General features: G+C 34.0%; 2 protein-coding genes and 1 long non-coding RNA gene across 4 annotated transcripts; all 3 read right to left on the bottom strand.

Annotated features, from left to right (window-relative positions):
• Positions 1 to 128: 128 nt before the first annotated feature.
• LOC108485869 (phospholipase D alpha 1) lies at positions 129 to 3683 on the bottom strand. 2 transcript variants are annotated; one of them, XM_017789714.2, is made up of 3 exons: positions 3600 to 3683; positions 856 to 2755; positions 129 to 759 (listed from the first exon to the last, which is right to left on the bottom strand). In XM_017789714.2, the coding sequence occupies exons 1-3, from the start codon at positions 3681 to 3683 to the stop codon at positions 326 to 328; spliced, it is 2418 nt and encodes an 805-aa protein (XP_017645203.1). In that variant the 3' UTR covers positions 129 to 325. The 2 variants fall into 2 exon arrangements, with proteins under 2 accessions (XP_017645203.1, XP_017645204.1); XM_017789715.1 differs by having other exon boundaries at positions 326 to 759; positions 856 to 2737.
• Positions 3684 to 5099: 1416 nt separating this feature from the next.
• LOC108484496 (disease resistance protein SUMM2-like) lies at positions 5100 to 13851 on the bottom strand. Its single transcript, XM_017788301.2, is given in 5 exon segments — positions 5100 to 5587; positions 5777 to 7443; positions 7817 to 8140; positions 10497 to 13193; positions 13525 to 13851. Coding segments are annotated over 4 exon segments (5172 nt in total). The 5' UTR covers positions 13190 to 13193; positions 13525 to 13851.
• Positions 7623 to 8755, bottom strand: LOC128293862 (uncharacterized). The gene is made up of 2 exons (XR_008283975.1): positions 8408 to 8755; positions 7623 to 8140 (listed from the first exon to the last, which is right to left on the bottom strand). It is a non-coding gene; the product is annotated as an uncharacterized LOC128293862 (long non-coding RNA).
• Positions 13852 to 14032: the final 181 nt, after the last annotated feature.

Here is a 14032-nt window from a genome sequence, read left to right as displayed (position 1 = left end):
TAAACATTTTCCAAACACTTCCATCAATCAAATCAGAAAGTACATAGCCAGCCCCAACCGCAGCCATTATGTTCAGCTCTCAATTTTTTATTGTTCAAATACTAATCAAACAAAAAAAAAAAAAAGCATTTAACTTAATATCTTGTAATATAAAACTAAGGGATTAAAAGTGAAAATTTCATTAATTACAAATGAAATTTTGAAAAAAAAAAAACCTTGATTTTTTAAGGCCTTTAATAGTTAAACCAAATTTTTATCGGTTCAACGTAGTAGATTGATCACCCATGTGTGATTCGGGTTTTTATTCGATACATAGTTCCATTTATTAGGTGGTGAGTATAGGTGGGAGATAATCAGATTTGGCACCAAGAATACGAGCCTTAGTGTCAGGGAAGTTCTCAAAATTTGGCAACTCAGATACATTTCCATCATTAGAAATGGCAATGGGGTAGCTCAGTAGGTGACCAGGCAAGTCCTGGTCAAGGTCGTCCTTTGAGAAGAGGTCCCAATATTTGTCAGCCATTTGGTTCACTTTCTTCACGCATTCCTTGCTTTCTGGGGTCAAGAAGCTGTCATGTAGCATGCCGAGGTGCTCGTACCATAGCGCCAGACGGAAACCGTGGACTTGACCCCTTGCTGGTTGCCTAATCGATAAATGATATGGTTGGTACGCCCCCATTGCTATCTCGGAGTCTCTCGCACCGTCCATTGATCGTTGGTTGATGTTGGCTGATCCAATTATTATGTATTCATCATCAACTACATAAATGGAAAACATAGTTAAATCGAGCTCTAGACTTATTAGAGGTAACGATATAAACCAACCGAGTTAAACCTGAGTTTCTTTTTACTTACCCAACATCATTTTGGTATGAACATAGATCATGAAACGACGGGCATCTTGAGCTCTAGCGTGATTGGAATCGGGCTCCGGTGTTTCTGTAGGTTCATATTCTCCACCCTTCTTCATCTCTCGGTTGCCGAGACAAAAGAATGTTAAATAGTTCCGAGGATCCTCGTCACGTCCTTCAGATTTAAGAGCTTGAGCGATTTCTTTGTACATCATGTTCATGGTCCTCCTTTGCCAATCTAATATGGCTTGTACTGATCCACTTTCTGGGATACCTTCAGGCCACATAGGGATTACAGCATACACTGTGAACCTCTCTCCTGCTCGAATCTTGCTAACTACTTTAAGACAAAGCTCTTTGGGAATCAAATGCAAAGCATTAATGTCTTCAGGCTTAATGTCATCATCATCAGCACTCCAATCGAAGGAGCTTCCGAGGAAATACTGATTTTCGATATAGATAAAGTTCTGGGCTCGTCGGATAGCGTTAATGTAAGCATCTTGAATACTTCGATCGATGATTTGGTCTTTTCCGCTAACGAGTCCAGCCCTGGCAGCATCTTCGGGTGAGTCAGGGAAACCAAAAGCGGCACCGCCATCAATTGATCTAAATAGTTGTACATTCCAAGTCTCATGGTCATTAGGGTATGTAATTGGAGAGGGGGGAATGATGGTACCTTCAAGGTCTTTGATATCAAGTAGTACGTCTTTACCGCCTTGTCGTTTCCATCTTTGTTCGAAATTGAACAAGACATCCCAAGCAATTGGCCCTTCGAGTCGACAATGGATGTCATGCCAAGGCTCCCTTGGACCACCTTTGTTGATTGAAGCTTCAGCAAAGTTTGGCTGATGAAAATCATCAGCGTGAGCTGTGTCCAAAGTCCTGAAAAGGGAATGAAAAGGTGTGTCGTATCTTCCATCGCAAAGATCAAGACCGCCAATAAAGCTCACGATTCGTTTCCTATCCGTATCTCCATTAGGCATCGCAGCATCCACTACAACAATCTTTTGATGATGAGTGAACATGGTGGAGATTTGCAACTCCTGGACGATAGATCCACCGTCATCGGGATCACGAGGGCATAACACGCAGTTGACATCACTGTCCTCGAAGAATTTCTCGGTTTCTTCATCATGTGTGGCCATTAATCCATCTTTCTTCAATGCACCAACAGATGTTCTATCATCCCAAATAAGCAAATTAACCCGAACACCTTGACTTGCTTTCTTCTTAAGCAAGTCACCAAGCTTGGTGTCTCCCCCTCGCTTAGATCTCTTCGAATCTCGTATCAACTTGATCTCAGTAAAAACAGACCAACCGGCAATGTAAACCAAGTGTTTGGCATTCGTGACCGCATCGAAAATGTCCTCCCAACATCGATGTGGCTCATAATACTTGCTTCCAGCAAGAGGAATTTTCGGAATAAATCCATCAGGTATATGTGAATCCTGGTATAGGAACACCTTACACCCATGTCTCTGGGGATAATAAGTATACGGAACTCCAGGAAACTTACGACTTACAATACCACGGTTCCAGTTCCGGTCCTTGGTAACATCGAAATAACGAATCTTGACATGGATTTTAGCCTCATTTTCCAAGTTTTGCATCTCTTCATCCTTGAGTTCAATCCACCTATCCACTTCTTCCCCTGATAAGATATCCTCAACCGGCAAATATGCTCTGCCAATTACGTTTGCTCCAATAGAACCGGCTTGTTTGACCGTAAAGATTACATCGTTAGCCATATGTGCGCAGTAAATGTGGAAAGACTCATTCCACGAAGGGTCGTCGCTTTCGACTTTTCTTGTCCTTCCAACTCTAGCCTTCTCGAGATCAATGGTCGCGTAAAGCTTCCCTGATCCTTTGCCGATACCAATCGATTCCTCAACATTTGCCATTAACTGCCATTAACAGGCATATATTTCAGACCAAGGAAAACAAAAACAAGACAGAGATAAACCTATAGAGTAACCATAAGAAAAAGAACATCTAAGATAACAACATGAACATTTGAAATAAGGACTCAAGTCAGCCTTCTCAACTAATATTCATGTATTTATATATAAAAATTGTAATGATATAAGATCTTCTCTTTTGGTGGCTCTTAAGAATCAAAAGGGATAAAGAAACAAAATTATAACTCAGATTTTATTCAATTGTACTTATTTAATTCAATGCTATTCATTTGAAAAAAATTATTGAGCTTCTATTCAAAAATAGATAAATTAATTCTTTTACATTAGATCAACGAGTAAATTAATCATCATATTAAAATTTTATCCATTTCTATTGTTTAAAATTGGTTCTTGTAAAACTCAAATGATTATTTTGTCAGCCACACAAATTTTTAAAAATATAAATGGATAAAGTTTTTAGCAGAAAAGACTAGTTTGCTCTTTAATCTAACGTACAAAGACTAATTTGCTCATTTTTTTAAAGTAAAAGGGACAAAATGCAATATTACTTTTAATACAGGGGGCCTCCATGATATTTTTACCGAAAAAAGTTTCACTTATTTTCACATCAAATATAATTATCCTCATAAACATAAAATATTATTACATCAATAAAAACCCAAATGATATAAAAAACTAAATAAGAACCGATGTATATAATTGAACCAAATCAAAATTCACTAACGATATTACATATTAAAAACAAAATTTATGTATAGTTTTAATATTTATTCAACAGAATCAAAATTCACGTCCTTATGATATATTTATGTATGTATATATTGTATACCTTTCGGAAGAATCCACCACCTTCGAGATTATTAACTTCATAAATGGTAACATGTAAATTCCCATGAAGTGAAGTTCTCGTCATTTCTCACCTAAAAAAAATTAAAACAAAATTAAGTAAATCCAGATCAACATATTTAAATATTTTCACCTTATTAACACAAAAAATAAAAAAGAACAAAAGATTGAAATCACCCTAAAAAGTAAACAGTGGAAACAGAGATGATCAGTGCAAAGAAAAGTTTCAAAAGCAGAGTGATTAATGGAGAAAAAAAAGAGGGTATTTCAACAAAGAATTTGAAGCAGCCAAAGCTTAAAAGATATCTCTTTTGCAGTAAATGGTTTCTGAAATTTTCTGGGTTTGCATTTACATATGTAAAACAAAGTTTACAGTGAAATTGTACTGTATTTATAAATTAAGGTGGGAATGTGAAGAAAAAAATAAATAGAAAATGAAAGATCCGAAAAACCAGCCCGTAGAACGGTACAAAGCTTCCCCGCTGGGGAAAATTTTGTTAATTTATTTTATTTTATTATATTTATGATTTAACATAAATAATTTATGGGGTTTTAGTTGAAATTAAAATGTGCTTGATTTTCTTGGAATTAACCATAGCATTAGTAAGGTATAAAGTTTTTTTTTTTTTTTGATTTCTTAATGTATTTACTGGACTCAATAATTGATCCTTCACGAGTTTTAAAGTTGTTCCGTAATTTTTTTCCTTTTTGAAGTTGTGTTCAATGTATAAAAATCATATCATATTAATTCATTTTAATTTGTTAAATTGATTAAAACTATAAATTATATTATTTATATTTATATATTAAAATTAATACTAAATAAATATTATATTAGTTAATAATTAACCAAAATTTGGTTTTGCTTAATTAAAAAGTAATAAATTTTAAATTTACACATGTTCAATGTAATACATAAACTTTGATTTTGGTTCAATTATATATATAAAATTTTAATTTTTATTCAATTTTACACATTTAGAAAATAAATATATTAAATTAAATAATATTGTTTATATATAATATGTAAACGTAAAATAATATTACATCAATAATAATTTTAATGATTTTTAAATCGAATCAAATTGTACATCATTAAAGTCATTATATCACACTACATGATAGAACAAATTGAATTCGAGTTTTTATTAATCGAATTCAAATAACTTACGAATATTTATTTCTTATTTACAATTCAGGCAATGACTGCAAGCAGCACCCATATACATGTCGAGATTGCAGATTCCCACACCGCATCATACTTATTTTAGAGCTTTGAGCAAAGGGTATTGTTTATTCATTGACTATGGGTGATGAGGCCTCTTGCAATCGTCTAAAATGGTGGAAGATTTTAATGTTTCTTCTTAAAGTCTAAGATTAGAAAGAGAAGCAGCTAATTAAAATAAATTATTACAAATATTTCTCAAAATTCAAACATCACACAACAATGAAAAACTTCATAATTTTTAGGATTTTTTACATTTCATGTAGGAACAGACTTGAAAGAAGGGAGAAAAGCATCTCGAGTGGCTTCATTTTCCCATTCTACTGTTGCCCACCAATCTTTGCTTCCCTCAATGCTGAGTTGATTCCCTTTCGCACTATCTGAGTTGAGAGAAAATTTCTTCAGTTCTCGGCAGGCATTTATACGAATAAGTTTTAGACATGGAAAGGGTAGGGCATCCCAGTACATGTTCTTCAACTTCGGTAGCCAAAATAAGTATAGTGTTTCAAGCTTCAGAAATGATTTAGCGTATGGAATTCCAATCACACCTGCAACTTCACCAAGCTTTCCCTCATTCAATATTTCTTCCATTTTATCACACAAATATATCTTGAGATTTCTTAAATTTGGAGCAAGAATCAGCCAGCTCCTATCTTTCAATTTGACACACTCATAAATTTCAACCGTGCTCAATGTGTGATAGCATGAAGCATTAATTAGCAGCTTTTCCATTTTCATCTCCATATCTTCACAATAACATAGTGTCTGTAGACACTCCAAATTTTTTAAGCATAAAATATTAAATATTTTTGATTCTCTAAAATCACAAAGTTGAAGTGCTTGGGTCCAACATAGAAACAAGTTAATGTTCAAGAATCTTTCTAGACAAAACATGCTTTTAATCGGTATCGATAGTATATTCAAATGTTGCAAACCTTTCAACTCCTGCATAAGCTTTTCATTACCCCCATACAAAACATTGTCTTCATTAGGATAATCTCTATTTTGCACCGACCACATTCTGAATATTTGCAACTTGGAAAAATTAGATATCAAATGTTGTGGGATTTTTTTGAGATTGTGCATATAACTCAAGTCCAACATTTTTAGTTTTGTCAACGATTTCAACTCTGTTGGCAACTCTTCTATACCAGTATAAGACAGATCAAAACATTCTAGACAAACCAATTGTGAAATTCCCACAGGTAGAGCTCGTAATCGAAGGTTTCCTGACAAATCCAAAACAGTTAGAAGAGGTATAAATTGGAAGAAACCATCGCTGATCACTTGCAACTCATTTTGGCTAAGAAACAAGGTTCGAAGGTTAGGGCATTTGGGTGTTTCTTTGAGAACTTCAATCTTATTTTCCATCACTGACATTCTTTTTACATTTTCCCATGCCGTAACATTTGGTTCTTCAAATACTTGAGCCCCTATTTTTCCAAAAAAATTGTTCTCTGTTGCTTCAAACTCACGTGTAATCCATAAAGCCATGTCACGGATCACATCATGCATCTTCACACAATCTTCTCCATCTATTTCACCAACATTTTCCAATAAACAAGCACTAATAAGAGAGTAGATTATGTGGTCTCCTTGCATTTGAGCTTCACTAATTCTATCAAATCCATTCAATAGCCCTTCACAAAACCAATACTCCACTAATCTCTTTTTGGGAATACAATAATCTTCGGGATACAGACAACAATATAAGAGACAACATTTTATTGTAGCATTAGGCAAATTATCATAACTGAATTTTAAAAGCAGAAATACCTCATTTTCCATTTTTGGCAATGCACATCGCTTCAACATCTCAATTGCATATTTCCATTCCCCAAGTGTTGTCTTGCAAGCCATGGCATGACCGATTGTAATTAGTGCAAGAGGCAGCCCATCGCACCTTTCAGCTACTTGTTTAGCTAGGTTTGGAATATCTGGATGGCTGTTGAGAGTTTCATCTCCAACCTTGTCTTGGAACAATTCCCAAGCCTTCTCCGGTTCTAGGCACTCCACTTTGATTTTCCTTCGAGCTCCCATTTCGCCACATATCTCCAAAGATCGAGTAGTAAAAATAAGTTTGGAACCATTTTCTTGGCTTGGTTTTGGTATCCCAACTTGGTTCAAATCCACCCTCTGCCATAAATCATCCAATAATACAACAAATCTCTTGTTGCGCAAGACACCATAGATATCAGTAACTTTCTGGTCAACACTTTTATTCTTCCAGGAGTCATATGAAAACCCAAGATTTCTACCAATCCTATCTTGAATCTTTCCAACATCGTAATCTTTAGACACCAGTGCCTAGATAACAACATCGAAACCATTCGGTGTGGTGCTGAACTTGTTGTTGAGCTTGGTCAAGAGTGTTGTCTTGCCAACGCCCCCCAAGCCATAGAGGCCGATGATCCCCACATCTGTTTCAACGATGCAACTCCATACCTTTTGGATAGTGGATTCTAGAGCAACCGGCTGCTCCACAGGTCTTACTACCACTGAAGCTGCGGGCTGATTCTCCACTACTTTCTCAAAAGCTCCTTTACTCTTATGATAACTTATTTCTTGAAGCATTTCCGCTACTTTTTTACCAAATTTGTAGCTAGACAAGCAATTCTTGGTGTTAGAATTAAGTGACCCAAATTCTTATTTAAATAAAATACGATGGAAAATAAAATAAAAGTAAAATCCATATAGAACTAGACTTCTTTTATTTTATTTTAGAATAAGGTTTTAAACCTTATTAAACTCCATCTATTTTATATTGATTAGGATAAGGTGTTTCAATCCTCTTAGAATATGGCTTTGCAAGCCTATAAATAGACATAGTCTATTCCTCTTGTATTAGAGTAAAAATTTTTCGACATAGTGAATTTTCTTCTCCTCTGCCCGTGGTTTTTTTCCCGAAAGGGTTTCCACGTAAAATTTATGTGTTCTTTATTTTTATTTATTTTATTCTATTTTATTTTTCACACTTGGAAATGCAGCCACCGAGACACAAGTTATTCATTTGTTGAGGACCATTTGAAACCAATTCCTCCGCCTCTGTTATCATAGTTTCTGCTTTTGAAAGCCATAGCTGAACTTGCTCAAATGGCTTCAATAGTCGTTGTTCTGCAAGATCAACCTGCCTTCGCACGTCATTTCTTTGTGCCCTCAGTTCTTGAAGAGCAGAAGATAAAGTTGGAAGAGTTTGTTTAAGCTTGCAGACATAATTAGCATGACCAACAATGAAATCCCAGCCACGAAGAAGGAAATTCTCGAAACTACATTGTACGGAGCAGCAATTGCCCATGATTCTGGCAAATGAAAGATAAAATAAAGGAAACAAATGAGATGTGGATGCAAAGTGAATTGTGTTAAAAATAAAGTTAGGTATAGTGGAAAAGTGAAAGAAAAATAAAGTTAAAGAAGATTGGGTTTGAACAGATTGAGGTGGAAGGCGGTTGTGGCACAGTTATGAAGAGGATGCACATGAAATAAAGTTAAAGAAGATGGGGTTTCAACCATTAGAGCTTTCATTATGGATAGTAAAGATAAAGCAAGCAGATTCACAAAGTGTATACCCAGAGAAGGAAGTCAAAGCAGCTAACTTTTTTAGCCAAATATACGAAGAAGACAGGTAGTGGGTGGAAGAGGATCCACCAAATTAGCACAGGTCTCAGCTCGTTTGTATAGTTGGAGCAGATGCAGTAGCAGAATTCTAGTAGTTTCCTGGTGAAAGATAGTTGGAATTTGAATCGATCAGGCTTGCTGTGATTATCTAAGTCTTGTGCTTGGAAATCTGGAAGTTCTTGGTTATCTGGTTCAGCTCTAGCTTTGCTTCTTCTGTCGGTTCCTCTGCTATTATCTTTTCTGTCTATGATTGTTACATCTGTGGCTTAACTTTTATTAATCGGATCACTTTAGGTTTTTCTTTTAAAATAATTCTTAATAACTATTATTTCTAATTGAATAGGTTAAAAAATCAATAAATTGATTTTAAAATTTATAAATTATTTAAAATTATAAATAAAATTATAAAACTTATATATATTTTTAAAAATAACAATATCCATCCAATAAAAATTATAAGGCCAAATTCTTCTAAAATCTTATAATAATTAGATTTTAATGGGTCTCTATTGTTATTTTTAATAAAAATTTATAACTTTTTTAATAAATTTTGTATATAGTTTTTATAATTTTTAAATAATTTTAAATTTTAAAAGGGTCAGTTGATTTTTTTAATTTGTTACTAAGACTTTTTTGACCCTTTAGTTTTATTAGGTTTTTTTAAAAATTTAATTTACTCCAATAAAAGAGTAGGCCTCAAAATTGAATAAATGTGTAAAAATTGAGGGGCTAAATTTATTATTATACCTTGTATAAACATGAAATTTTATGGAATAGACTATTTTCTCACTCATCTAAAGTATATGGGCTCATTTACTTATTTTTCAATAAAAGGACTAAAATGCAATCCATGATATAGTACAAGAAGTTTTGTGATACTTTTACCCAAAGTGGAGTGTGACATCATTTTAATTACTTTTATTATGATAAAATTGAATATATGAAATAATAATATTATTGATTTAAATCCCATTATTTGTAAATTTTACTTATTTAACTATAATCTAAATAAAAGTATGAGTTCGAAAAACTTTTGAATCGACAAAAATAATTTTTAATGTTCATTTAATTACTAAATTGATATTAAATAAATAATTTTTTTCATTTGAACTATACAAGTTTTTACCTAAATAATATTAAAAAATATATACATCTTGAAATGGCATGTTCTAAAAATTATGTACCAAAATGGTACATTCATAAAGGTGGAAGATGGTGCGTAGGCGGCACTACCTTAGCATTCTGACATAATTTAATTAAAAAAATAAAATAATATTTTAGTAGTGGTGCCAAAGTGATAGGCAGCACCACTTTTGTCTAGGTATAAAAATACGAAAAGGGGTATGGTACCTATCTAATAAGCGGCACCAGTGACCCCTATTTAGTAGGCGACATACTTAGTATCCCCCGCACTCTTTCTCAATTTTAAAGTATCAGTTTAAAATATATATCTTTTACCTACATAAAAATAATAAAAATTATATTAAAATAATAAAAATAACATGCAAATAAAAATATAACAAAAACATATAAATATGAATATTTTTATTATTATTTTAAAATAATAATAAGTAGAATGTATTAGTTTAAAATATAATATATATAATAACATGCCAACTTAATTATTGTCAAAAAATATAATTTATTTTACATACAACTTCAAAAGAAATTTTATTTATAATATTTATAAAAAAACATAAGCTATTATTCTCAATTATAAAATTTTAAAAATTAATACCAATGTTGAGGCTCTTAGTTTCAATCTCTTTTGCTGTTTATGGTTGCTGGGTTTGCATTTATATATGTGAAATTATAAATTGTATTATTTATATTTATATACTAAAAATAATACTAAATAAATATTAAGTTAATTAATAATTAACAAAAATTTGGTTTTGCTTAATAGTGTTAAAAGGAATAAATTTTAAATTTACACCTGATATAGAATAAACTTTGATTTAGCTAATTACATTACATGAAATTTTAATTTCAAAATTCAAATATCACACAACAAATGAACCACTTTACAATTTTTAGTACAAAAGCTTGAAAGAAGGGAGAAAAGCATCCCGAGTGACTTCATTTTCCCATTCTACTCTTGCCCACCAATCTTTGCTTCCCTTAATGCTGAGCAGATTCCCTTTTGCACTGTCTAAGTTGAGAGGAAGCTTCTTCAGTTCTTTGCAATACTTTATAAGAATGTGTTTCAGACATGGGAAGGGTAGGGCATCCCAATATATGCTTTTCAATTTTGGTAGATGACGTAAGTCAAGTGTTTCAAGCTTCAGAAATGATTTAGGGTATGAAACTCCAATCACACCTGCAACTTCACCAAGTTTTTCCTCACTCAATATTTCTTCCATTTCATAACACCCTGTTATATCGAGATTCCTTAGATTTGGAGCAAGAATCAGCCAGGTCATGTCTCTCAATTTCTTACAGTGAAAAATTTGAACTGTGCTCAATGCGTGAAAGCATGAAGTACAATTACTTGAAGACACCCATGTAGACAACTTTTCCATTTTTATCTCCATAATTCCACAATCAAGGAATTGTAGTGCCTCTAGATGCTCCAAATTTTCTAAGCATAAAACATCAAACATTTCTGGTTCTCTAAAATCAATAAGTTGTAGTGCTTGGGTCCTACGTCCAAACAAGTCAAAGCTCAGGAATCTTTCTAGACAGAACATGCTTTTTATGGGTGTACTTAGTATATTCAAACGTTGCAAACCTTTCAACTCCTCTATAAGCTTTTCATGACCCTCATTCAAAACATTGTCTTCATTAGGATAATCTTTATTTTGCAGCAACAACCTTTTAAACCACAATCTGAATATCTGCAACTTGGAAAAACTAGATACCAGATATTGTGGGATATTTTCGAGATCAGACATATAACTCAAGTCCAACATTTTTAGTTTTGTCAACGATCTCAACTCCATTGGCAACTCTGATATACCAGTCCAAGATAGATCAATACATTCAAGTGAAACCAACTGTGAAATTCCCTTAGGCAACACTCGTAAATAACAGTTTTCTGACAAATCCAAAACAGTTAGATGAGGTATAAATTGGAAGAAACCATCACTGATCACTTTCAAATTATTATTGCTAAGAAACAAGGTTCGAAGGTTAGGGCATTTGGGTGTTTCTTTGAGCAGTTGAATCTCATTTTTCATCACTGACATTCTTTTTACTCTTTTCCATGCCTTGACATCTGGTTCTTCAAATAATTGAGCTCCTGCTTTTACAAAAAATTTATTCTCTGTTGCTTCGAACTTGCGTGTAATCCATAAAGCCATGTCACGGATCACATCATGCATCTTCACACAATCTTCTCCGTCCCTTTCCAATAAACAAGCATTCAGAAGAGAGCTGATAATGTCGCCACCTTGCATTTGAGCTTCATTAATTCTATCAAATTTATCCAATAGCCCTTCACAAAACCAATACTCCACTAATCTCTTTTTGGGAATACAGTAATCTTCAGGATAAAGACAACAATACAGGAAGCAACATTTCATTGTAGAATTAGGCAAATTATCATAACTGAATTTTAAAAGCGGATATACCTCATTTTTCATTTTTGGCAATGCACATCGCTTCAACATCTCAATTGCATAATTCCATTCCTCAAGTGTTGTCTTGCAAGCCATGGCACGACCGATTGTAATTAGTGCAAGAGGCAACCCACCGCACCTTTCAGCTACTTGTTTAGCTAGGTTTGGAATATCTGGATGGCTGTTGAGAGTTTCATCTCCAACCTTGTCTTGGAACAATTCCCAAGCCTTCTCCGGTTCTAGGCACTCCACTTTGATTTTCCTTCGAGCTCCCATTTCGCCACATATCTCCAAAGATCGAGTAGTAAAAATAAGTTTGGAACCATTTTCTTGGCTTGGTTTTGGTATCCCAACTTGGTTCAAATCCACCCTCTGCCATAAATCATCCAATAATACAACAAACCTCTTGTTACTCAAGATCCCGTAGATATCTATGGCTTTCAGGTCAGCACTTTTATTCTTCCAGGATCCATCCGAAAAACCAACATATTCGCCAATCCTATCTTGAATCTTTTCAACATCGTAATCTTTAGATACCAAAGCCCAGATAACAACTTCAAAATAATTTGGTGTGGTGCTGAACTTGTTGTTGAGTTTGGTCAAGAGTGTCGTCTTGCCAACGCCTCCCAAGCCATAGAGGCCAATGATCCCCACATCTTTTTCTACGATGCAACTCCATACCTTTTGGATAGTGGATTCTAGAGCAACCGTCTGCTCTACAGGTCTTACTACCACTGAAGCTGCGGGCTGATCCTCCGCAACTTTCTCAAAAGCTCCCTTACTCATGTGATCATTTATTTCTAGAAGCATTTTGGCCACTTTTTTACCAAACTTGTAGCTAGACGGGCAACTCTTGGAAGCACAGCCGCCGAAATACAAGTTATTCATTTGTTGAGGGCCATCTTCAACCAATCTTTCAGCCTCTATTATCATAGTTTCCGCTTTTGAAAGCCATAGCTGAACTCGCTCAAGTCGCTTCAATAGTCGTTGTTCAGCCACATCAACCTTCCGTAGTACGTCATCTCTTTGCGCCCTCAGTTCTTGAAGAGCAGCAGATAAAGTAGGAAGAGTTTGTTTAAGCTTGCAGACATAATTAGCATGACCAACAATGAAATCCCAGCCACGAAGAAGGAAATTCTCGAAACTACATTGTACGGAGCAGCAATTACCCATGATTCTGGTAAATGAATGATAAAATAAAGGAAACAAATGAGATCTGGATGCAAAGTGAATTGTGTTAAAAATAAAGTTAGGTAATGTGGAAAAGTCAAAGAAAAATAAAGTTAAAGAAGAAAGGGTTTCAACAGATTGAGGTGGGAGGCGGTTGTGCCACAGTTATGAAGATGATGCACATAAAATAAAGTTAAAGAAGACGGGGTTTCAACAGATGGAGGTGGAAGGCGACTGTGCCACAGTTATCATGTAAAATTAAAAACATGGGGTTTCAACCATTAGAGCTTTCATTATGGATAGTAAAGATAAAACAAGCAGATTCACAGAGTGTATACCAAGAGAAGGAAATCAAAGTAGCTAGCCTTTTTAGCCAAAGGTGGAGCAAGATACGGAGAAGACAGGTAGTGGGTGGAAGAAGATCCACCAAATTAGCACTGGTCTCGACTCTTTTGTTTAGTTGGAGCAGATGCAGTAGCAGAATTCTGGTAGCTTCCAGGTGAAAGATAGTTGGAATTTGAACAACTACGAAGAGAAATTTTTGGTTATTTACTTCATCTCTAGCTTTGCTTCTTGTGTCAGTTCCTCTGCTACTATCTCCCTATGATTGCTGTGAATGTGACTGTGGCTCAACTTTTTTATCACAGCTGGCTTTTTAAGCTTTTTCTTTTAAATTCTTAATAACTATTATTTCTAATAGAATATGTTAAAATCTACTCTTAATTATTGTAAATTAATCATCCTATATTTTCAATTTAAAAATATTAGTCTAATTATTATTATCATCAGTAATTTCTAATAAAATTTGACAACTTAACATATTTATTTTTTATCAAATATATGTCA

Source organism: Gossypium arboreum, chromosome 6, assembly GCF_025698485.1.
Source record: "Gossypium arboreum isolate Shixiya-1 chromosome 6, ASM2569848v2, whole genome shotgun sequence".
NCBI classification, from domain to species: Eukaryota; Viridiplantae; Streptophyta; class Magnoliopsida; order Malvales; family Malvaceae; genus Gossypium; species Gossypium arboreum.
Note: the sequence above shows the minus strand (reverse complement) of the source record. Positions and strands in the feature narration are given on the sequence as shown.

Bases quoted from the DNA above. Each gene is read 5' to 3' on its own strand.
- LOC108485869 (XM_017789714.2), bottom strand. From the start codon at position 3,683: ATGACGAGAACTTCACTTCATGGGAATTTACATGTTACCATTTATGAA. The intron at 2,756-3,599 runs GTATACAATATA...TGTTAATGGCAG, and splicing joins GTGGTGGATTCTTCCGAAAG to TTAATGGCAAATGTTGAGGA. The intron at 760-855 runs GTAAGTAAAAAG...CCATTTATGTAG, and splicing joins TCATACCAAAATGATGTTGG to TTGATGATGAATACATAATA.